Consider the following 26,524-nt stretch of genomic DNA (forward strand, 5'->3'; position numbering starts at 1 on the left):
GAAAGCTCGAATTTTGTGTGCATGTTTATGTTCGTTTGTGTGTCTGTCGACCTGCCAGCACTTTCATTTGGTAAGTCACATCATCTTTGTTTTTTTATATATATATATATATATATTCTCAATAACTTTTGCAAACACCGATGGCACAGAAATAGATATTCTTCCGTAGTCGGCATATTTCTTCATGTGTCTGCACGTTCACATTTTTCAGTATTTCAGTGACACTGTCCCATGAGTCAAACAGTGTGTGACCTAATTATATTTGTAGACTGAGTACATTTCTTGAAAATCCTACCAATGAACAAAAATTACCATACACTTTACTTACAATTGTTGATAATATATTTGTTTGATTGCATGGTATTCAGTTCTTTTGGGCCTATGTGGCCATTCCATTTCATAAAAATGCCAACCAACAAATTTCATTACCTTGCAAAGATTTCAGAAATGTAGAACGCATAAATGTTAACAATACTAGGTGCAGATTCCACACATTACATGGATTACACATTAACAACATGGGGAAAAAGCTGCTTGTTGGGAAAATTAAAGAAATTATGAACAAGAGGTGTCAAACACTCAAAAGCAAAATCACCCTGGATTGTCCCCCCCCCCTCTCCCCCCCTCCCCACCAATATTTGAAGGAAACACCACCACCAAGACCTCACCCACCAACATCAACAACAACAACAAAAGAAGAAACAAGGTGCCTCCAATATTCAGCCACAGAACAACAATGAATGCAGTAACAGCTTCACCAACTGAATGCAGTGACAGGTCCACCGATTGCAGACCCAGCTCTAACACCAGCAGCAAAATCATCAACAGTAGCTTCAGCAGCAGAATCAACTACTGGAGCAGCTGAACAACTAACAGGGGAGACAGACACAGAAGAAAACTCTGCACCAGATGATAACAGAAACATAAGCGCAGTAGGGAAAAGGAAAGCAGTACTTCCAGTACACCTGAATGATTTTTTATTGACAAGATAAAGGTAAGTGATCAATTAAATATGCCAAAGTCTAACAAACCTTTTAATTTCATGCTGATTCATCAAAATGTCCAATCACTGCTAAACAAATTAAGTGAACTTGAAATTTTATTTACTGATGAGTTAAAAAATGCTTCTGTAATGCGTACAAGTGAACACTGGCTGCCTAAAGATGCAACGTCAGTCACAAAACTTGCAGACTTCAATCTTTCATCATCATTTTCTAGAATTACATCCAGTCATGGAGTGTCATGTATATTTGTTAAAACTGGTATTGATTATTGTAACATAAAACCCATTGAACTGTTAGCTGAAGAGAAGGTTTTTGAATTATCCATAGTTGAACTCTCTGCATTAAAATTAATAATCATCTATGTATATAGGAGTCCTGATGAGAACTTAAATGACTTTTGTCATCACTTAGAAGCAACTTTAAATACTATAAAAAACTTCAACAAAAAGTGATCATATGTGGACTTTTAATATTGATTTTCAAGAAGTCTCAAAAGACCAGCAGAGCTTAATGGTCCTACTGCAAACATATAGCATAAAAGCCACCATAGATTCTCCTACAAGAGTTACACCAACAACAAGCTCAACAATTGATCAAATATTAATAAACACATATTTAAATGACAAATTCTGTGCCAGAAATCTTAATACTGGCTTCAGTTATCACTATGCACAGTTTATTGCTTTACACACCCCAAACGAAACAAATGACGAAGAGGAACTTGTAAAAGAAACAAGAAAATTCAGTACCAAACAAATAAACATTTTTATACAGAGACTAAGTGAAGAAACCTGGTATGAAGTATATAGTTGTGGAAATACCAGCAAAAAGTTTGAAAAATTCTGGAAATCTTCATGTCATAATTGTAAGCTGCATTTCCATTGAAAAATCAAAAATGTCAACTTAACTTCAAAAAGAACAAATGGGTTACAACAGGTATTAGAATCTCTTGTGCAGAGAAGAGAAGATTACACAGTATAGCAAAGACACAGACCATGCCTCATGAATTTCATTTGTATGTGAAGAATTACAATCCTCAGAAATGTCATAAGGAAAGCTAAAACAATGGCAAATGACACATACATTGAAAATTCAAAAAACAAATCTAAAGCTTTATGGCAAGTTATAAAAAATCAAACAAGTGAAACCAAACAATATAAAAATATAAACTTATGTTTTGAAGGACAAATGATTTCTTGCCCAACAAAAATTGCAGAGACCTTCAACAAATATTTTGCAAATGTAAGTGAACAGTTGGTGAGTGGACTGGAAGAACACAACAAAATATCACCTCCATCATCCAATAGCATGAGAAATGTGTCGACATTATTCTTCCTTTCACCCACAAATACTGAAGAAAATCGTTCAGTTATAAAAACCTCGAAAACAGGATACTCATGTGGAATTGATGGAATATCAGATGCAATTATTAAAAAATGCTGTCTTGCCTTAGCTGAACCCTTGACACACTTGTGCAACAGCTCAATGGCATAAGGAATCTTCCTTCATGCTTAAAAATAGCAAAACTGAAACCACTGCTCAAAAAAGGAAATCCAGAAGGTGTTTCAAATTATAGATCAATAGCCCTGTATTTTCAAAAATTTTAGAAAAAAAAATTTAAGAGATTGTCTGATTTCCTAAATAAACATAAAATTCTCTCTTCCTCACAGCATGGTTTCAGGAAAGGTTATTCATCTGAGAGTGCACTATTTGAATTTCTTAATGAAATCTATGTTAAAATGGACGCGAGTGAGTTTGTGGCAGGCATATGTCTTGATTTTTTCCACAGCTTTCAGTGACATTGAGCATAATGTCCTACGCAGAAGCTTGACCAATTAGGAATTCGAGGTGTATCCAATGAGTGGCTCAGGACATAACTATGTGGTCGCAAACAGGTGGTTGTAGTGCAATATACTGACCATAACATAATCAGCTAATACTATTCAGGCTGTGAAAATCCTACCCCCATGAACCATGGACCTTGCCGTTGGTGGGGAGGCTTGCATGCCTCAGCGATACAGATGGCCATACCGTAGGTGCAACCACAACGGAGGGGTATCTGTTGAGAGGCCAGACAAACGTGTGGTTCCTGAAGAGGGGCAGCAGCCTTTTCAGTAGTTGCAGGGACAACAGTCTGGATGATTGATTGACCCAGCCTAGCGACACTAACCAAAACGGCCTTGCTGTGTTGGTACTGCGAATGGCTGAAAGCAGGGGTAAACTACAGGCGTAATTTTTCCCGAGGGCATGCAGCTTTACTGTATGGTTAAATGGTGATGGCATCCTCTTGGGTAAAATATTCCGGAGGTAAAATAGTCCCCCATTCGGATCTCCGGGCGGGGACTACTCAAGAGGACGTCGTTATCAGGAGAAAGAAAACTGGCGTTCTACAGATCGGAGCGTGGAACGTCAGATCCCTTAATCGGGCAGGTAGGTTAGAAAATTTAGAAAGGGAAATGGATAAGTTGAAGTTAGATATAGTGGGAATTAGTGAAGTTCGGTGGCAGGAGGAACAAGACTTTTGGTCTGGTGAATACAGGGTTATAAACACAAAATCAAATAGGGGTGATGCAGGAGTAGGTTTAATAATAAATAAAAAAATAGGAGTGCGGGTAAGCTACTACAAACAGCATAGAGAAAGCATTATTGTGGCCAAGATAGACACGAAGCCCACACCTACTCTAGTAGTACAAGTTTATATGCCAACTAGCTCTGCAGATGATGAAGAAATTGATGAAATATATGATGAGATAAAAGAAATTATTCAGGTAGTGAAGGGAGATGAAAATTTAATAGTCATGGGTGACTGGAATTCGAGAGTAGGAAAAGGGAGAGAAGGAAACATAGTAGGTGTATATGGATTGGGGGAAAGAAATGAAAGAGGAAGCCGTCTGGTAGAATTTTGCACAGAGCATAACTTAATCATAGCTAACACTTGGTTCAAGAATCATAAAAGAAGGTTGTACACATGGTAGAATCCTGGAAATACTAGAAGGTATCAGATAGATTATATAATGGTAAGACAGAGATTTAAGAAGCAGGTTTTAAATTGTAAGACATTTCCAGGGGCAGATGTGGACTCTGAGCACAATCTATTGGTTATGAACTGTAGATTAAAACTGAAGAAACTGCTAGAGGACAAATGTAAGGATGTAGAGGCTTATCTCACTAGGGGTAAGATAGATACTGCCTACAGGAAAATTAAAGAGACCTTTGGAGAAAAGAGAGCCACTTGTATGAATATCAAGAGCTCAGATGGAAACCCAGTTCTAAGCAAGGAGGGGAAAGCAGAAAGGTGGAAGGAGTATATAGAGGGGCTATACAAGGGCGATGTACTTGAGGACAATATAATGGAAATGGAAGAGGATGTAGATGAAGATGAAATGGGAGGTACGATACTGTGTGAAGAGTTTGATAGAGCACTGAAAGACCTGAGTCGAAACAAGGCCCCGGGAGTAGACAACATTCCATTGGAACTACTGACGGCCTTGGGAGAGGCAGTCCTGACAAAACTCTACCATCTGGTGAGCAAGATGTATGAGACAGGCGAAATACCCTCAGACTTCAAGAAGAATATAATAATTCCAATCCCAAAGAAAGCAGGTGTTGACAGATGTGAAAATTACCGAACTATCAGTTTAATAAGTCACAGCTGCAAAATACAAAATTCTTTACCGACGAATGGAGAAACTGGTAGAAGTCGACCTCGGCGAAGATCAGTTTGGATTCTGCAGAAATGTTGTAACACGTGAGGCAATACTGACCCTACGACTTATCTTAGAAAATAGATTAAGGAAAGGCAAACCTACATTTCTAGCATTTGTAGACTTAGAGAAAGCTTTTGACAATGTTGACTGGAATACTCTCTTTCAAATTCTAAAGGTGGCAGGGGTAAAATACAGGCAGCGAAAGGCTATTTACAATTTGTACAGAAAGCAGATGGCAGTTATAAGAGTCGAGGGGCATGAAAGGGAAGCAGTGGTTGGGAAGGGAGTGAGACAGGGTTGTAGCCTGTCCCCGATGTTATTCAATCTGTATATTGAGCAAGCAGTAAAGGAAACAAAAGAAAAATTCGGAGTAGATATTAAAGTCCATGGAGAAGAAATAAAAACACTGAGGTTCGCCGATGACATTGTAATTCTGTCAGAGACAGCAAAGGACTTGGAAGAACAGTTGAACGGAATGGACAGTGTCTTGAAAGGAGGATATAAGATGAATATCAACAAAAGCAAAATGAGGATAATGGAATGTAGTCGAATTAAGTCAGGTGATGCTGAAGGAATTAGATTAGAAAATGAGACACTTAAAGTAGTAAAGGAGTTTTGCTATTTGTGGAGCAAAATAACTGATGAAGATCGAAGTAGAGAGGATAGTTTGTTAACATCGAGTATAGATTTAAGTGTCAGGAAGTCGTTTCTGAAAGTATTTGTAAGGAGTGTAGCCATGTATGGAAGTGAAACGTGGACAATAAATAGTTTAGACAAGAAGAGAATAGAAGCTTTCGAAATGTGGTGCTACAGAAGAATGCTCAAGATTAGATGGGTAGATCACATAACTAATGAGGAGGTATTGAATAGAATTGAGGAGAAGAGGAGTGTGTGGCACAACTTGACAAGAAGACGGGACCGGTTGGTAGGACATGTTCTGAGGCATCAAGGGATCACAAACTTAGCATTGGAGGGCAGCGTGGAGGGTAAAAATCGTAGAGGGAGACCAAGAGATGAATACACTGAGCAGATTCAGAAGGATGTAGGTTGCAGTAAGTACTGGGAAATGAAGAAGCTTACACAGGATAGAGTAGCATGGAGAGCTGCATCAAACCAATCTCAGGACTGAAGACAACAACAACAACTATGAAAATGTGAAATATGGTGTCCCTCAAGGATCAGTATTAGGACCCATTCTGTTTCTCCTCTATGTCAATGGTCTTATGTACAACAGGTATTGCCAAACTAACCTCCAATTTGCAGACAATACAAGCTTCCTTATTAGTGGGAAAACAGAAGATAAACTAAAAGACTCCACTATCCAAACAATGAACAGTGTAGAACAGTGGTTTAACTATAACCAGCTAATTTTAAACAAAGAAAAGACAGTAGCACTTAACTTCTATAATCTAAAAGGAAGGCACCACCCAAACATACAAATAGAACTAAGGGACAGAGTTCTTGAAAGTCTTGACAGAACAAAATTCCTGGGACTCTGGCTCCAGAACAGCACAAAATGGGAGGTACACATTGAAGATGTGGAAAGAAAACTAAGCAAAACCTGGTACACAATAAAGATCTTAAAAACTTGTTGCAGAAAAACCAGCCTGTTACATGTATACTGCTCCTATGTGCATTCTGTAATTAAATATGGCATAATTTTCTGGATAATGCAACAACAAATATCAAAGTTTTCACGATGCAAAAGAGAATATTAAGAATTATTGAAGGAGTAAACAATAGGAAATGATGCAGACCCATACTCAAAAAATTGTCAGTTCTTCCTTGCATTTTTGTCTACAAAATGTCAGTTTTCATAAAACAATATATTGATAGACACCCAGATATCTTATTTAAAAAATGAAGATATACATGCATACAATACAAGACAAAAATCTGATCTTCATGTTAAACAGTTGAGAACATCATTGTGCCAAAAAGGCACTCTCCACATTGGGATAAAAATTTACAATAATCTGCCTAGCCATATTAAATCAGTAAGTAAACTCAGTAGTTTTAAGGCTGAACTAAAGGCATATTTAATTGATAATTACAGTACCTAGAAACCAAACAACAAAAATAAAGATGCATTATGAATATTCTACTTTGTATGTTGTCTCTAATGTTTCTTGTATGTATGATTCTTGGCTAAATTACTTAAATATCTAGTCTTTAAGTATGCAATACAAACTGTATTTTATCTTGCAAAGACTTAACCATATCCAATATCCTTGTATATATTCTATATATGTTGGATTAGGAGGAATAAAATAAATAAAAATTAAAAAAATTAAAAATTGTTACACACATGTCTTTGGACGAACGCACTGATTCCAGCTATGACTCACTGATATTGTAGTCAGGGCACTATGGTTTTGTGTTTTGTGAAACACACATTTGTGACATCAAGTTGCCAAATTTTGAAGCATTCTGAAATCTTGTCAAGATCTTACAGGATAATGATGCAGCTTTCTTCAGGTAAAACTTCATTATAGGTAACTGTATCATTTGCTAAATATCTGAGGTTACAATTAATATTGTCTGACAAGTCATTAATATGCAACATTAACAGTAAGGGTCTGAATCTATAGCTCTGCCACATGCCTGATGCTACTTCTAAATCTGTCAATGACCTTCATCCATGTTAACATACTGCATCCTCCCTACCAATAAATCCTCAATCTAGTCATAAATTTCTTTGTATGCAAAATGCATTTCTGTAGTAGTAACTTCCCTGGTGCATCTGAACCAACAAATATTTATCTTCTGGTCTTTGAAACCACTGAAAAAATGAAAGACCAGGAACTCCAAAATCCCAATATAATGCTCCAGATACTAATCTGCAATCAACTTAACTTTAAAATCACCACACAGTAATATTTCCATTTTAACTTCATGGCCCACAGTGATCAAACAATGCATACACCATAAGGGTGGAGACTTCTGTGCCACTGTTGATAGTGCATCACAGAAACCTGTAATAATAGATTGGACTGGACATTGTAATCACATGTCTTTGTTGGAAGTGTGAGAAGGACTAAAACAAAGCCATCCACATATCTGAAAATCATGACAGATAATTAGCCACACATATTACAATTAGCCCTATTCAAGTTTCTCCTACTTCAATGGATGATATGTAAATGTTGCTCTTATGTCTCAAATATCATTAACATTCATTTGATTTTAATTATAACTCTTAACTTATTCTGACATATCTGCATTATCTTTTATGAAATAGAATAAATTAGCATGAATTGTCAATTTACAATACAAGCATCTTTTGCTGAAATGCATAACCTGCAGTACAGAGGCGTTAACTAATGTGGAAAAAAAATCTCTGGGGAATGGACAGAGGAATTCAAAAGAAGCAAAAGAGTTCACAAATTCTTTTGGTCCTTTTTTATTTTCTTAGTTGTAGACACTTTTTTCATTTCTGTCTTTTTGTTTTAAAATTTCCAGTTTGTTTCTACAGATGTTTCTTTTTTTGTCATTGTCAATATTGTCTCCTGATAGCTAAATGAAACGCTCAAAATGTCTACCATCAGCCATAACACAAGCTTCTAAATGCTACATCATGGATTGTCTTACTTGCTCCCATGTTCCAAGCAACTGCAGTACCTTCTAAAATCTTTCTTGAAAATGCTGGCAAAGAATTTCAAGATTTGCTTTAGCCTTGAATACACTATGTCCTTTAAATGACCTCAAAAATAAAAATCCAGTGGAATGAGATTGGGAGATCTGGTATGCCAAGATGCTGCTGCTGCATGACTTATCATTTATTTTGTAAACACTCATTTAAAATTCTTGCTTCAAGAGCAAAATGAGGTAGTATCCCATCATGAATCAGACACATGTTCTGATGTAAGTGTTGTGGAACATCTTCCAGCAAATAATTTAACTATTCCATTAAAAATTCACTACAAAAACAATCAAATTATTTAACAGGATAGATAAAAAATCTATTCACCAAGTGGCGGCAGAACATACATATAAAAGATGGTTGTAACTGGCAAGCTTTCGGAGTGAGTGGCACCTTCTTAAGGCAGAACGGTTGAAGGGGAAGGAAGAGGAGTGAAGGAAAAGGACTGGAGAGGGGGTAGATTTTGGGAAAGTCACCCAGAATTGCGGGTCACGTGAGACTTACCAACAACCAGTCTTTCCTTCTCATCCCGTACGATAGGTATCGTCTCACCTGTGGTTCTGGGTGACTTTCCCAAAATCTGTCCCCTTTCCTAGACATCTCCAGTCCATTTCCTTCACCCCTCCGCCTTCTTCAGCCCTTCTGCATGAAGAAGGAGCCACTTGTTCTGAAAGGTTGCCACTTACAACCGTCTTTTACATGTGTGTTCTGCCAATGCTTGGTTTTTTTATCTATGCAATTAAATAATTGAAAATTCACTGTATGATGCTCCAGTCAGTGTTGCATGGAAAAATGAAAGGTCCAATTAATCTGTGACCAATTATACCAGCCCTTACATTAATGCTACACTGTTGTTGATGTATTGTATCCAAAACTGCAAAACAATTCTCATCTGTCTACACATGCACGTTGTGAAAATTCTTAATTGTATTCCTGGTAAACTTTGCTTCATCAGTGAAAAGTATAGCAGACAGAGAGTCTTGATCCTGAGCATACATCCTCAGTAACCAAGTGCAAAAAGCTTTTCTGGGTTGAAAATCTATTGCAATACAACCATGTACTGTCTGAAGATGGTGTGAATAAAGGAGTTGCTCTGGCAACACTTTCCACACCGTCGCATGAATCACAATCTCAGGTTTCTGCCATTTCTCTGGTACTGCTGCCATCATTGTTGTTAATATGATGAAGTATTTGATCTTCTAAATCAGAAATTCTAAGACTGTTTTTGGTCTGCCACAATAAACTGACTTTTTCTCAGAAAAGCCTGTCTCTACAATATGTTCATGTATTATTGAAAGCCCCTAATGTTCAGCAAATGTCTATTGGGAAATCTGTCAATATACAAACATTTGGCTTGAGACGCATTGCAATTTGAATAGCCACACATTAAGTGCATGTACACTGTGTGCTGTTTAGAATACATTTTAGCCATAAATGTACAGTACACACTAGTCCAATATGAATACGGTCAAACAGGTGTTATGCCCGTGACCAGAAATCAAACATAACATGTTGCTAATGCATATTTATTCCATGGTGGAAATAGCCTATTTGATTCCTGATGGGGAAGAAGTTTCAGTACAAACTAAACACTAGATCAAAAAGAACTGCAGAGTAAGCTTCCACTACTGATTGTGTTCTTAATACCAAAAGATTTTGTTTATTTACTAGTATCATGGCAACTGAGAAAACATAAGAAGGCTTTACTAATACTTCCCAAAACAAATATTTGAAAAAAAAAAAAACCCGTAGAACCAAGTTGGAAATTTGAGAATATCAAGACAGAAATCAAGCAAATATTTACCAAAAAAATTGTGTCTGTAACTAAGGGAAGAAGTGACCATATGCATATATGACATTTTTAGCTTCCTTTTAAGTCCTCTATGCATTCCCCAAAGATTTCCCACACATTAAGTAACATCATGTATGTTTCTAAGAAAAACAGATGACAGCACTTGGGGACTAGCCCGTGCACACCTGAATAAATGTGCAAAACCTCCATGAATTTAAATTCATTCTATTTTATTTGTCTAGAGTTTTCACTGTCGAAACAAGTCATGCTGTAAACACACAGTCCACAAATATAGTGATTAAATCGAGAAGGTCACCTGGTGATTTTGTTTTGTTGTTATCTCAGCAGATTCTTTTGGCCATGCTAAGGTAGTGTCCGTTCTTACACTAAAATATTGTAATTTTGTAAGTTTCTGATACTGACCTGGAGTAATAACAGTGTTCTCATAACTAGGTTCTTCTGTAGCTTCAGTAAGCTCTGCATAGTGCGCAGAATGTGTGCTGCCAGCACTCTGTTGTCGATGTAGCACAGTTGTTTCATGTGGTGTTGTAGCAGATGACTGACTTTGTGCCACACTGGCAGTGGGGGTAACTACAGAACATGACACAGGAGAAGTCGATGTGGTGGAGTCAGTGCTGGAAGTAGATGCAAGAACTGCTTTTGCTCCCTTGACCACACCACTGCATCCTGGAGTAGGAACTGGCTGCAGAATGTCATATCGCCTGTCTGCAGCACCTGAAATGACAAAATACTATTTCTTATAACTTATTCATCTTTAAAGCAGTGGTGTATAAACAGTTTTCTTACCATTATCAAGAAGGTTACATTCTGTACATTTCATTATAGTAAGCAGTCATTCAATGGCTTCACACTATCAAGTGAAGATATTGTATTTACTATGAAAGACCCCATAATATCATCTACAGAATTTTCATTAATGAAAATTGAATATGTAAGGAGAAAATAACAGCATCATTTTCATTCTATATTAACAAGATGACACATCATTTGAGAACACACAATAAAGTATGATAACTTTTTAATTTGCCTGCCACCAGTCAACAGCTCCAGGGTAGATGAACTACACAGCAGAAATATTTTGGTGACAACACACAACCAGAGTAAATACAAGCATCATGCTACACTTATCCATTCTTCTTGAAACATTATATGAGGGGTGTTCAAAAGAAAAGGTACAAAAGAACACTGTGGGTAAAATTGAAGTCTTTATATTTTGTAATCACCAGAGGCCTGAGCACAACTATCTCACTGTTTCATGAGCAGAAGGATATCCTGTTCCCACAATTCCCGTGGATGTGATGAGCCATTCCTCCTCTGTGTCCAATTCGTTGTCCAAGTTGAAGCTCCTCCCTTTGGTATGTCATTTTTGCAGACCACCAGCAGACACATGAAAATCAGAGGCAGATATGTCCAGACTTTAGAACAGATGCTCAGGCTGTTCCCACTTGAACTCGCCCATCAGACTTTGCTTTACATTGGACATGTGTGGACTCATATTTTTGTGGAGTGGTATCACCTCCCTGTTTTGTGGAGCAGTATCACCTCCTCTGTGAGCAGCCCTGGTTGTGTGCTATTTATGGACTTACATAGGCTACAGTGTGTCTCAAAGTTCATGTCACTGGTAATGGATTTTCCATGCCTGAGGAATTCAATGAGTATTGGACCTTGGAAATTGAAACAGATGGTGAGCATCACCTTGCCTGCTAAGGACAGAGATTTGAATTTCTTAAGGGGAAGTGACAACACTATATTTGTGTCCCTGCGTGTCTCACTATGTTATCCCAAACTGTCAAATGCAAATTTCAACCAGTTTGGATGTTACAACGTTAAGTACCTTTTCATTTGAACACTCCTTAAAAAATGACTCCTCAATGCAAGCTTCATCTGTGACCTTTCATTCCAACTGTTCTGTGCACTGAGTGCCATCATACACCTACAAACATCTTGAAATCATCACTATATTTCTTTAGGGGTCATGCAACACTTCTTTCGTGTATCCGGGGTCTTCACCGTACCAACTTATTACAGTGCCATTTATTGTGGGATTGCCTTGCTATGTGGCCACTCTGTTGATAATTCAGTCTGATTGATAACTGTTTAGAGGGAGCCTGTTCTGGTTTTCTTCTGATGACCTCGTTCTTCACCTTATGCTTGAATTTGATGCCCAGCTTCCTCCTCTCCATTGCTCTTTTTACACACTGTGATTTATGAGGATTTGCTTTGTCAGAGCCAATGTTTCTGAATCAAGTTATTCCTGGTAAGACACAAGCATTGAACACTTTCGTTTATAGTTTTGCTGAGACATCCTTAGCGATCAGGATGAAACAGAGGTTTCTTAATTCTGCCTAACTCAATCCTATTACTTGTGGAACGATTCCATTTATTACAAAATTAATACATTTTGTATGATCTAAAACACAGTAGCTACACTTAGCTGATTTGTGTGATCTAGAATACTGCATTAGCTGTTATGTTTAACTGTTTTATTTTCGATGGAACACTGTCAGCATATGCATGGTGAATTATGGAAACATGTAAAACGAAATAGATCACAAAGACTTAAACTAAATGTCAAACATAATATTGACTAAATCCTGCTCTTCAGTTACAAATCTGCATTGTAGTCAGTTTAGTGACTCTGAATCCTTTTGGTATCTCAATTTGTAATAACAATCAAATATTTTAATGAAACCACTATATTTCAAGAAGTTTTTCTGAGCCATTCCACAGTGAATGGTGTACAAGAACAGTCCTAAACAAAAAAAATATTTAAAATAAACAAGTTGAAATTGTAGTACAGCTATGTAAACACATGTACATAAAAACAGTGTTCTTAGTTTTGAAGACTAGTGTTCCCTGTTTCAGGGAAAAAAGAGAAGATAGCGGGGGAAGTATGAGAAGGAGCCTGCCCCAACAATTTCATCCTCCCCGTGAAGCTAGTACCGTGTTTTATTCATTCGATTTCTAAACTAAAATGAGAATTTATATATTTGCTGTGGAAAATGGCCATACCAACAAGCTTGTTATGTGTGTTTCTATTTTCTGTATAGGGAGCTACAGCTCCTGAAGGTAAGTATTGAACAATCAATGTGTTTGTGAATTTAACAAATGTTCTGAATGGAGTTATTTGAATTCTACATCTTTCAACCAATCAATAAAATCAGCATTTTTAAATGGTTTTGTCTTTACCAATATGATGTTAGCTTCAAAATTATCCCTACTTAAAAATTCCAAATGTGTTCCCAGACTCCTGACACATCAGCTGAAAATCATTTCACTAAAATACATTGCTTCAAAGTCAGTGAGGAGTCCTAAGTATTTTGTAGAATAGTTTCCTAACTTTTTTGTGTTTGATCACAGCAATATAGGGGTTAGGTTGTGAATATGTGATATTCCAAGCCCGATTTAATGCCATCCAAAGCAACTTCTTATTCCAAGGTAACTTTTATGCTATCTTGGCATAAAAGCCAAGCCTTCTAGGACAACTTTTATGACATCCACAATAACTTTTTATTCCAAGGTAACTTTTTATCCAAAATAAAAATAAAATTCAGAGAATTACTTTCTGTTGTCATTAGAGAAGGAATAATAACTGAGCATACAATAACAAACAAAAGACTATTATTTTTACATATAAATACTTTTATAAGTATTGCTTAGTAACATTGTGTTGATGTCATTTATTGGTCTGTACAATCAACCAAATACTACAGGTTACATTACCTTTCATAGTAAGCATAGGTAGTCATGGATAAACCAATGGGTTCATGTGATATATGAAACATATCCATACACATCTGATTTGAGATTTCACTTTTCAATTTCCAATGCCTGTAGTTCAACCTAGTGGCTACAGGAAGGAAGTCTCAAGACGACAATTTTTTACCTGGAGATTGAGAATCATCTTCAAATATTGCAGGCAACTTTTGTGGTTACATTTTATTTTGGAAGTTACTTTCCCTATTCTGGAGAAGCATGAAAGCTGCCAGTTGTCTTTACAAACAACTAATTTGTTGGTATGTGCTAATACATATTATTCTTATAAATATTCATTGCTCAAAGCCTCTTACCTAATAAGGAATCAACCACCTCATCATCCCTTGGTGGGAATGAAACCATATAGTGATTTGCGGGCTCAGGTGTTTCTTCAACTGGCATTGAAAGCATACAAGAGAAATTGTTAACAGGCTGACAGTTATGAAAAGGACCAAGAAGTAAACAATTAAAACACACACACATATCTATCCTAAATGATAACACATTTTAATGTACTTTTAAGAATTCATTACTCACAAATTCATGACTACCATAAAATAATACAAAACCAGTAGTAGCTTTATTCTCTGATAAGATGAATTTGTGTTTCAAATCCTGCAAGAGATTTCCTTTATTAAACTATTGCCATGTCAGATATTTCTGCTTGTCAATCATATGATGTCCCTATGAGTGTTTTTTCTTTAACAATTTTCTTTAACAATTGTCTGGTTTAGTGTTGAACAGAGGAAACAATTTTAGTGATGGAAATTCTTCAGGGGATTATTCATTGGAAAAAAATTAAGTTTTGTCTTAATGTGGATGGAAAACTCTCATAAATGAGTTAAAATGTTAAACCTTGAGCTTTTTTTTGTCTGGCTTGATCTCTCAGAAATTAAATACATAATGCCTTTAGTCATCTCAATTAATAATAAATACAAATCTATTTATTTTATTTTGAAAAACATTCACCCTGTAAATGTACGTGTATGTTTCACTATCTTTGAATAAGAAGAATGGCACTGAAAGTGGAACAGTTCCAAGAAAGTCTTCTGTAATAATGAGAAGTACACATAAGAGAGAAAGTATCGAATGATATTTCCATGTGCAATAAATAGACCCTGTAACAAACTATGCAGATTCACAATGAAATTGACAATGTTTTCAACAGTTCCCACATTGGGATAACATTTCTGTTAATGTTTATGAAGCTTGTTGTATAACCACTAAGGATAGCAATGTTTAATAACGCAAGTGCTGAACAATGTGATGTGCCCTATGATGTGATTTTCTTTAACAACTGTTAAACTGGTAAGGCTGTAGCAGCTGTTACAACATTTGTGCTGTGCAAAATATCTCTACAAATCTAAGGTAACCTCTTGCCTTGATCATGGACTCTGGTATCTGCTTTGTTGCAAACCAGCAGCCATATACAATTATGAAACAAAAGCCATGTGAACAAAATGAGGTTCGTGCTTCATGTCTTATTGATATCAGCACATTGTAGACACAGTGCTACATCAGCTGGAGAAGAATAGGGGAAAGGAACTGGCATCAATGTTGAGGAATCCTCTTGCATTCATCTTAAATGACTTAGTGAAATTGCAAAGGCCATATGATAGATTTGTACTACTATGTGGTGAGCTTCCTTATTTGGCAAAGTGTAGCAACTCATTGTGACATTTGCTAGACATTAGGACAGAAAATCCATGGGGAAACAATCAATAATCCAATTTCAGAAGCTGACTATGACTGTTTACTATTTGTAGATGGAGGCAGAGGCAAATATCCCCACTATAGTCAAATAATTCTCAATGAAGTTCCCATTTGCAGAATGTAACATTAGAATTTTCCATTGTGTTTCTTAAGGAGTGAAATACATTCCTTGCCTCATGACATGTGTCCTACACAATTAAAGTACCCCAAGTTCTTGAAAGTGTGCAAATTGAACAATAAGCTTAAAACAACCTGTCAGCAGAATGAAAATATTACTCTGTAGTGGCCAAAGTGAAGGCTCCTGATGGATTACAATTTACTGGATGAGTAACACAGATTGCTGCATGTTGGAGAGAGCTTCTGCAGTATTTGAGGAAGTAGGAGGCAGTTTCAGGAAGCTAGAAGTTTTGTATCAGTCTGTGAGGCATTCTTGGGTGGCTCAGATGATTGATGATGCTGTTACGGACATAATTGTGGATTAAAGTTTTAGACTCAGAAACAAAGTGTATGCAGCTGCTCTGCACTCTGTGAATTGTTCTGAAAAAAAAAAAAAATCTGCAGTTATTTCTGATGATACACATGAATCAATCTTGAATAGCCACTGTAGTCTTTCCTTGCTGGATATCTGATATATTTCCAAATTACTGAATGGTACATATTTCATCAAATGTGAGTTATCTACAATTGTTTCATGAGTTTTGCCCTGTAAGTGTAAAAGGTTCCATTTTCTTCCATGGCCACATTGAGATGCTACCAACAGAGAAGAGTTGATGGTTTTTTTTGTAGGAGCGGATGTTATATAATCGACAAACAAAGAGTTGTAATAAAAAACACATCAGTTTACTTGGATAAATGTGAAATAACACTTAATAAAGTCCAAACATTTCACTACATGTCTCTGTGCTCTTCTACCCCAAAATGAATTTAACGCTGATTTAACTGTTTTACTACTGCAACACCAACTTCTACTACATTCATTTCATGGTAATGGTTCAGGAGGAAAAACTAGTCTGAACCATGTTGCAGTTGGCACCAGACTGAGGCTTTTAAAACTGACAGTCACTACTGCCCATGTGAGCACCTACACTTATTTGTTTATCATACTTTGTCATGATTGATATATATTCATGATTACTCTAGCCAAAATAGCTTTGTGAGTGTGGTGTATATGACCTGACTCCCATATTTAGCACATTGGGAACCTGACAATACCAGAGAAAGAAAGTTGCTATTCACCGTATAGTGGAGATGCTGAATCTAATTATATATGGTGCCCTACTTTATGTGCATTATGGGCAAACCATTCAACTACAGATAAATTTATAAGGTTTCCTTGAATGTTTCTTAGCACTGTTATAAATAATGCTCTTAGTGTGGCAAATTACAATTAGATGGAGTAATTAAAGTACTGCAAATAAGTGAGGCACTTGTAAACAATAACAAATAAAAGCATTAATTGCAGGGATATAATTAAAGATAATTAAAAATGCTTTTATCTGTACATGAATAAGTCACTTTGGATTACATTTAAATTGATGGGTAACCATATCTGTTACGAAATTACTTAATACTTTACTCTGAACTATTTTAGTCAAAACAACCAACATGTTTCCACCACAAGCTAAGATGCAAAATTAACACTCTCATTGTATTAATAATAATACTGGGGCTACTTTCCTTGCTGTTAATTATTAATGCTTTTGAGGCAAACACCACATTTACTGGGTGCTTTGTGCACATCACGATAAGGTAGCGGGTGACAACTCTGTGGGCATCGGATGACTCATGGTTTCCACACTGTGCATGTGAGTCAACAGACAATGGCTGTTGCGTGCATGGTAGCTGGCATGCAGGACTGCACCAGGAATTTGCCAGCAGTGACCCTGCTCAACTGTCATCATTTACAATCATGACCAATGTCTAGAGTGACCTTTTGAAGAGTCTCACATCAGGTTTGGCAGCAAAGTTTCCACCCAGTTGGAGAACATGGCAATGTTATATGGAGTTCTTCAAAATTCTGTCCTGTACATAACCTTACTTTTTATTGGTTGTCCTGCCAAGTGAATTATTTTCGAACAATGGAAACTTTAGGTTGTAATATCAACTATTCCAATTCTGTCACAAGCTTAACCTACTCCATCAGAGGCTGGACCAGCTGTGAAAGCAGCCATGGCATCTACCAGCTCAGCTGCAATCATTGTGGAGCTTTTTATATTGATATGACTACCAAGCAGCTGTCCATCAGGATGAACGGCCGCATCAAAATTGTGGCCAAGAGCAAAATAGACCATCTGTGGCACAACATGTAGCTGAACATAACATGATTGATTTCAATGGCTGCTTCACTATCCAAACTACCTGGATCTTCCCCTCTGTCACCAGCTCTGAACTACACAGATGGAAGTTACCCTTGCAACGCATTCTCCACTCCCAAAATTATCCCGGCCTCAACCTATGGTAACCTACTGTCCCAACACCATCCAGCCAAAATTTTCCAGCCTGTCTGTCCTATCACCTCCTTCCTATTCTCATCCTCACCCTCTCTGTGTGCCATTTGCTACCAATGCACCTGCCCATCTTTGCCCTTACCCACTCTTCTCGTTTTTTGTTCCTCATTCCCCCCCCCCCCCCCCCCCCCCCTTTGTCCTACAGCCTCTTGACACTGTGCCTGTTGGCAGCCTAGCCCCTGCAAGCTCCACCAGACAGCACTCATCTTTCCCCTCACCCATACGCTGCTATCCCTTCCCCTTCCCCACCCCCTCCAGACTGCTGCCACCGTTCTACATGACAGTTGCACAAATGTCTGAGCTGCTGGAGATTGTGATCTTGTGTGCTTGAGCTTGCTTGTGTGTGTGTGTTTCCTTTTCTGAAGAAGGCTTTGGCCAAAGGCTAATGTGTAAATTTCTTTGCCTTATGTCTGTCTTTAACTCAATGTGTCATCTTTATTGTAAAGGAATTATTTTGTTAGCTCTTGCTCTTGACTATTAATCTATGGAGGGTAGCATTAATAATATAAGTTTGGTGCATATGGCACTTTAATGTATGAGTAGATTTCTGAATGCATCATCATTTACGACAGACTTCATAAATTTAAGGAAAAATAATAATTTTGTAGTTTGACAATGTTTGAACAATGTAGAAAATTATGCCTCTTCCAAATAGCTGACACAGAGGAAAATTCAAGTATAACTAATTCACTAGAAACATCTTAATGAGTCAGCAATCATTCAGGAACTGTAGTGGACTATGATATTTCAGTACACAGTGAAGTTAGAGGAAGTGGTAGCCCTAAATTACACTCAAAATTGAATGGTTCCACAACAGATAACACATGTGACCCAGTAAGAAATAACTACCAGAGAAACTTACTTCTTCAAATTTTAGAGAATATAAGTCAGAAACCATAAATTTGAAGGAAATAATTGTGAAGCAAATCAAAACAATGAAGAAAGTAATCAGAAAGTGGAAGAGTATCTCTTGAAAACAAAATAGGAACTTACAGAGGTGTCAACAAGAAAGCATAAACACGTAAGACAGTAACTCCAAGGTACATAGATTTGTATGAAATAAAAATGGAAAAGTCAAAAAAGAGGAAGAGTATTAAAATCCATTTACCGACTTTTCAATAAAATAGGAGAAACTCATAAAGACAAGTTGATGATCTATTAGACACAATGCTGCAAGCTCAAATATATATCAGTGAAGTTTAATTGAAAATAAATACATCAATATAAGTGTACATAGTGCTAATGACACCTATGCTTCCAATGGCTGCCATCTTCTGTCACTCCTTCTAAGTTCTGTTGTCTTTACAGAAATTGAACCAATGTATGTGCCATGATCATTGATATTTCTTTATTTTAATTTTCTTCTTTCACATTGTTATTAGTAGTTTATGATCATGTGTCAAAGCAAGAAATACAAGGTGTCCCTGGAGGAATGGTCAGTGTTCAGGGATATGACGGGAATGAACATTTGAAGCAAAAGAAGTCTAGTCAACATGAGCTCCAAAATGCATACCTTAAGAACTTCGTGCAATTCTTCATCTTTGAGAGGTGGTAGTATGGATCAAAAAAGAAAAAAAAGTCCAGTAAACATGGGCCACAAAGTGCATACCTTAATAGCTGTTAGCATGTGTTCATCTTTGCTACTGTGAAACACAACCCTTCCTCCTCGGACAGCCTGTATAATTTTCAAGGTACTGTTTTGAGTTATATTTGTTTATGCATTTCAGTGGTTAATACATTAAATAAATACAGTAATATCATGGTATTTTTGTTTTTTCAATTATATATATATATATATATATATATATATATATATATTAAATGACGTATCTTTACATTTTATGTTTATTTGACATTGTTTCTCATTATGCCATTCTAGTATGCAAAGAAATGTAAATTTTGGTGCTCGCTTCTTACATTTGTGTGATTTGATTTGATTGATTTGATTTTATTTCATGATCCATAGGTCCAACTGTGTTGGGTTCACGAGGACATGGAACGAGTCGGTCTTTTACAAATATAATATGATAATCTTACAGCATGTATAGACATTTGAGTACATAATTAAATAAAAATGTATACAGCAAATTCTTTGAGTAGGAATACAGAAAAAAGACAATACATATTTTCTTAGAATCATTAAAGCACTACGGAAAACAGATATGGAGCACACACAGATACAGAGCTCAAGTTAAATAGCATTCTTAGTGGCCTTATGTCAACTTGCATTATATAATATTAAAATGTTACAATTTATTTATTTAAAAATTCATCTAAATTGTAAAAAGCTTTTCTAGTGGAAATATTTTAGTGCTTTCCTAAACTTACTCTTGTTATGAATCCCTGTCTTTATTTCAGGAGGAAGAGCATTGAAGAGTTTTGTTCCAGTGTAGGTGATACCCTCTTGCACCAAGCTCAAATTTCTATGCTCACAGTGTATGTCATTCTTCCTCTGTGTGTTATGCTCATGATAATTACTGTTTGGTTGAAATATCTCTATATTTTTCCAAACAAAACACATGAGAGAAAAAATATATTGGCATATAGTTGTGTATATTTTAAGTTTTCGAAAGCTATTTCTACACGAGTCTCTTGGGCGCAATCCACATATAACTCTCAAAGCTTGCTTCTGAGCAATGAAAACTTTCCTTGCAAATGGCTGGTTGTCTCAAAAAATAATGCCATATTTAACGAGTGAGTGAAAATAGCCACAGTATGCCACTTTTGCAGTGTTAAGGTCAACACATGTAGTGACAACCCATAAAGCATATGTAGCAGAGCCCGTAAAGCAAATGTAGCAGAGCTAAATCTCTTACAGAGCTCTATAAAATGAGAAGACCAGTTCATTTTCTTGTCAATGTGCACTCCCAGAAATTACATTTCTCCTTCTGCAATTTCTGTGCCACCTGTTGATGCAAATTAACTATTTTTTGAATTATTTATATCTGTCCCTCAGGTTAAACATGTTTTTTGTATGTACATTTTTGTGTTTTCATTTTTATATTTGCTCCTCAGGCTGTAGATTTGTTGAGATTGTTATATTTGCTTTTCACTTCCTCTACTATTATTTTGAAAAAAAAAAAAAAATATTGCTTGCTGTTAAACTAATTATAACCTGTTAACTTAGACATAGTAGATTTCCTTACTGCATATACCATTCAGGATGCACCAATGACAACATAATTTGATTTGTTATATCTCTAAATTGAATGTTTTCTTGTTGAATACAGACACATCCAAATGCTATGACATGCCAAATTTCACTGAAAATGGTTACTGAAATTTATGCCTAAAAGACAGTAAATGGATCTACATATTTGATGCCTGTCTAAATGAATAGTGACCATTTTTTCAATATAATTACATAATTCATACTTTGGCTATGTAATAATATTTCCAGTGTAGTGAACATCCTTTTGCCCCAAGCTCAAATTTCTATGCTTGCTGTGTATGTCATTCTTCCTCTGTGTGTTATGCTCATGATAATTACTGTTTGGTTGAAATATCTCTATATTTTTCCAAACAAAACACATGAGAGAAAAAATATATTAGCATGTAGTTGTGTATATTTTAAGTTTTGGAAAGCTATTTCTACACGAGTCTCTTGGTCGCAATCCACATATAACTCTTAAAGCTTGCTTCCGAGCAATGAACACTTTCCTTGCTAATGGCTTGTTGTCCCAAAAAATAATGCCGTATTCAACGAGTGAGTGAAAATAGCCACAGTATGTCAGTTTTGCAGTGTTAGGTTCAACACATGTAGTGACAACCCTTAAAGCTTATGTAGCAGAGCAAAGCCTCTTACAAAGATCTATAATATGTGAAGACCAGTTCACTTTCTTTTCAATGTGCACTCCCAGAAATTACATTTCTCCTTCTTCAGTTTCTGTGCCACCTGTTGATGCAAATTAACTATTTTTTGCATTATTTATATTTGTCCTTCGGGTTAAACATGTTTTTTGTATGTATATTTTTGTGTTTTCATTTTTATATTTGCTCCTCAGGCTGTAGATTTGTTGAGATTGTTATATTTGCTTTTCACTTCCTCTACTATTATTTTGAAAAAAAATATTGCTTGCTGTTAAACTAATTATAACCTGTTAACTTAGAGATAGTAGATTTCCTTACTGCATATACCATTCAGGATGCACCAATGATAACACAATTTGATTTGTTATATCTCTACATGGAATGTTTTCTTGCTGAATATGGACACATATAAACCCTGTGATATGCCAAATTTCATTGAAAATGGTTACTGAAATTTATGCCTAAAAGACAGTGAATGGATATACATATTTGATGCCTGTCTAAATGAATAGTGACCATTTTTGCGATATAATCACATAATACATACTTTGTTTATGTAATAATATTTCGTTCCCTGAGATTAGCATTTTTTAGATAAAATTATATTTATCTATAAAAAGTAGTGCAAAACAGTATGTAAGAACTAAAAACAAGCATAGAGGAGATTTCTTGATCCTGTATCCCTGCACTGTTTAGAGTTTGTGCAAATATTGCTGTTGTTGATACTGTTAAGACTTTTCTTTTTTCCTGCCATGCTGCTAAGTAAACTGAATTAGTGATCACCAGGTACGTCTGGCAGAAAGTGTTTGTTTTTAAATTCTGTCTGCTTTTTGATTATCTACCTTCTGCATACACAAATAAATCAGAAGGTTTTTCAACACATGAGCAGGCCGCAGACAACTGTATATGTCAGAAGCATGAATTTGCCAAATTCTGTCCAGAGACTTGTAGTGATCGCCCATCTACATTGTTTATGGATATCACAAATGTGAGTCACAATGGAAACTGCAAACATTTGATATACAAATGCAACTCTCACACACATGACCACACACACACACACACACACACACACACACACACACACACACACACACACACATATATATATATATATATTTAAAAAGAAAGATGATGAGACTTACCAAACAAAAGCACTGGCAGGTCGACAGACACACAAACAAACACAAACATACACACAAAAATCTAGCTTTCGCAACCAACGGTTGCCTCGTCAGGAAAGAGGGAAGGAGAAGGAAAGACAAAAGGATATGGGTTTTAAGGGAGAGGGTAAGGAGTCATTCCAATCCCGGGAGCGGAAAGACTTACCTTAGGGGGAAAAAAGGACAGGTATACACTCGCAGACATGTCTGCTTGTGTCTGTGTATATGCGGATGGATATGTGTGTGTGTGCGAGTGTATACCTGTCCTTTTTTCCCCCTAAGGTAAGTCTTTCCGCTCCCGGGATTGGAAAGACTCCTTACCCTCTCCCTTAAAACCCATATCCTTTTGTCTTTCCTTCTCCTTCCCTCTTTCCTGACGAGGCAACCGTTGGTTGCGAAAGCTAGATTTTTGTGTGTATGTTTGTGTTTGTTTGTGTGTCTGTCGACCTGCCAGCGCTTTTGTTTGGTAAGTCTCATCATCTTTCTTTTTAAATATATTTTTCCCACGTGGAATGTTTCCCTCTATATATATATATATATATATATATATATATATATATATATATATATATATATATATATATATATATGTGTGTGTGTGTGTGTGTGTGTGTGTGTGTGTGTGTGTGTGTGTGTGTGTGTGCACATGAACGCACGTACACCATGTGCATGTACATGTGTGAGTGTGAGTGTATGTGGTCTAATTCAGTAGTTTACTTATTTAACAGTCTTTTTGTTGTGCCTGTCTGCAACTCTACATCTCCACTATCTCCCATAACTTTTCCATTTAAAATTATTGCTTTGATGTTATAACAATCTTTTTCCCTAAAACCCCAGTATTGTTCCAAAACTGTGATGTATATATGACTGGGAGAAGTATGATAGGCATACCACATTTCAATGTTAAAATGTGCAGCAGCATGATTGAAAAATGAAATGAATTAACAGAGGGTACCTTTCAGGACAGGAAACTGAAGTGTGCATATGTCATGGGAACTTGTTGGTAGCAATGGTGGTATGAGGTATAGAGGTGTGGTAGGAAAGGGAGGGTTACATTTCCCATTAATTTGTGAGTCTGTTACTGACAGAACACTAGTGCAGATAAATATGGGGAATGGCTCATACATGACCTAATGAATTACACTCTTACAGCATTCAAATTACCTTTCACATAGTTTATCACTAAAATAATTTGAGAAAGTGTTCTTGCTTATTGTTTTGATTTGTTTGTTAATAACAGAAAATTTAATGGCAAAATTCAGATGACTTAAACTCATGAATAAATTTTGTAAATTACTCAAACATAAGACATATAATAATTAAAGAACCCCCACAGCTGTTAAATGATCCATTATTGAAATGACCAGTTTTGCAGCATAAAGCTGCATATCTATACCCAAGTTAAAGAATGTAGTACTCATTATTAGTTCTTATGAAATCCAGACCAGAGTTAAATGGATGACCCAACATTCTAAGTCAGGTAAAAATAAATTGCCTGTTGAAGGAATGGTAGTCAGCTAATAAAAAAAGAAGAACTATGGAGTCGACCACCCCAGATAGCAAGGGATCCTACAACAAAAATGACAAGGGAATTGATAAAGTCTAAAATTCAGAATTTGAAAATGTGGAATTGAAATGAAAGTGATTAATAAAACAGGAATATAATTGGATAAACTCACCTTTGGGAGAGCAATTCAATGTAGAATAGACTCACTTGACATGGTGGTAGGCAGGCGGAAAAACAGATCATACAAAAACCACAATAAAACAGGAAACCTACAATAAAAATAGAGCATTCATGACCAACAAAGACAGGATGGGGGGAAATAGATATAGAGAAACAGACTATCCATTTTATCATGGTTTTTATCTGATCCGTTTTTCCACCAGCAACCACTGTATGCCACATGTGCCTATTCCACATTATGTTTCTCTCTCAATGGTGAGTTTATCTAACAATATTCCCATTTTATTAATCATCTTCATTACAATTTCAAATTTTCAAACTTTGAATTTTAGACCCAATCAGTCCTCTTGATGTTTTTTTATTGTAGGATTCCTCATTATCTGGGGTGGTCAACTCCATCATTCTACCAGTTTTATTAGCTGACTACCGTACCTTCAATGGATGTTTTATTTTGATTTTACTAAGAATGTTGACTCAATCCATCTAGCCCTAGTCTGAATTTTATATGACAAAATTTTAAGTAATGTTATCTGTAATTTACACATCGTACACACCAATGGCCTCTTTCTGATGTAGTATAAATCGTGGTTTATCTGAAAATGCCACCTGTCACCACTCAGTAGATGTCCAATTGAAGTCTTGGCATGCAAATTCCAGTATTCATAGCTGATCAACAGCAGTCAGCAAGGGCACATGAACTAGGTGTCTGCTGTAGAGACCCATACACAGCATTATTGACTGGAGGGTCATTGAGCAGACTCTGTTGGTAGCCCTTTGGTTCATCTGGGTGGTCATTTGCTCAACTGCTTCATATCTATTCACACGTACACATCTCCACAGTCATCGTTCAACCCTGTCATCTATGGCCCATGGTGCACTACAGCTGTCTCAGGGCCAGGGTAGGATAGCACCATTTTGCCATACATGGTACACCTTAACCATGTCAGCACACATACAGTTTACAAATTTACCCATTTTGGAAATGCTTCCCCACCCTTGACCTGAAAGCCACTGTCAATGCCCTTTTGAATGTCAGATAAATTGTTCCATTTTCTCATTACAACACTGATCGCACAGTTTTCTGAATCTCTCTGACATGCTTAATATACCCTCCACTATTACTAGTGCTGCCAACTGCCGTCTGTGAGTGGTTATTGGACATCGACACTGAACATAGGTGGTGATCACATTAATGTGTCTGGATTGTGTACTTTTTGACTTCCAAGACAAGGCCAAATAATTCAGTTTAGCATCCTATTATTTGCCTAGCACAATTTCTGTGGCATGGTGCTTAGCATAGATGATTAGTTGCACACAAGTTCTTTATTTGATTCTCAGTTGCTGCTTCAGATCTACTGTTGTTAAAGGGGTCTGGAATGTTCTTCACACAGCCTTGTGAGGCCAAATGAGAAGCTACCTGAATAAACTAGCAGCAACATTGACATGCAAGGAGCTGAAGCAGTGTCAGATCAAAAGGCTATGAACCGTATGAGAATTATTTTGTTCATTTAACTAATGAGGAAATTCAAGACTGTGTCTCTTATCTGAAACTGCCTTTCTACTTAGTTGGGTGATTTACATGGTCACCAGTAACAGAAGATATACCTCATCAGGGGGCAATGAATTATCAAATGCCAGATTATTTGTCAGTTGCATGTTAACATGCCAGCAGTTAGTGTATGGAGACATCACACTTAAAGTATTGGTGCCTCCAAAGAAAA

At 36.5% G+C, this 26,524-nt stretch overlaps 1 protein-coding gene across 1 annotated transcript in view; it reads right to left on the reverse strand.

The window, feature by feature from the left end:
- Positions 1-26,524, reverse strand: part of LOC126162227 (E3 ubiquitin-protein ligase CBL-B-B) — a 178,948-nt gene that overhangs the window by 27,859 nt on the left and 124,565 nt on the right. Inside the window, exons 11-12 of the mRNA XM_049918588.1 lie at positions 14,238-14,318; positions 10,570-10,881 (exon numbers count right to left, since the gene is read on the reverse strand). Coding sequence (XP_049774545.1) covers positions 10,570-10,881; positions 14,238-14,318 — 393 coding nt within the window. The remainder of the gene's footprint in view (positions 1-10,569; positions 10,882-14,237; positions 14,319-26,524) is intronic.

The sequence above is a fragment of the Schistocerca cancellata genome, chromosome 2 (assembly GCF_023864275.1).
Source record: "Schistocerca cancellata isolate TAMUIC-IGC-003103 chromosome 2, iqSchCanc2.1, whole genome shotgun sequence".
Lineage (NCBI taxonomy): Eukaryota > Metazoa > Arthropoda > Insecta > Orthoptera > Acrididae > Schistocerca > Schistocerca cancellata.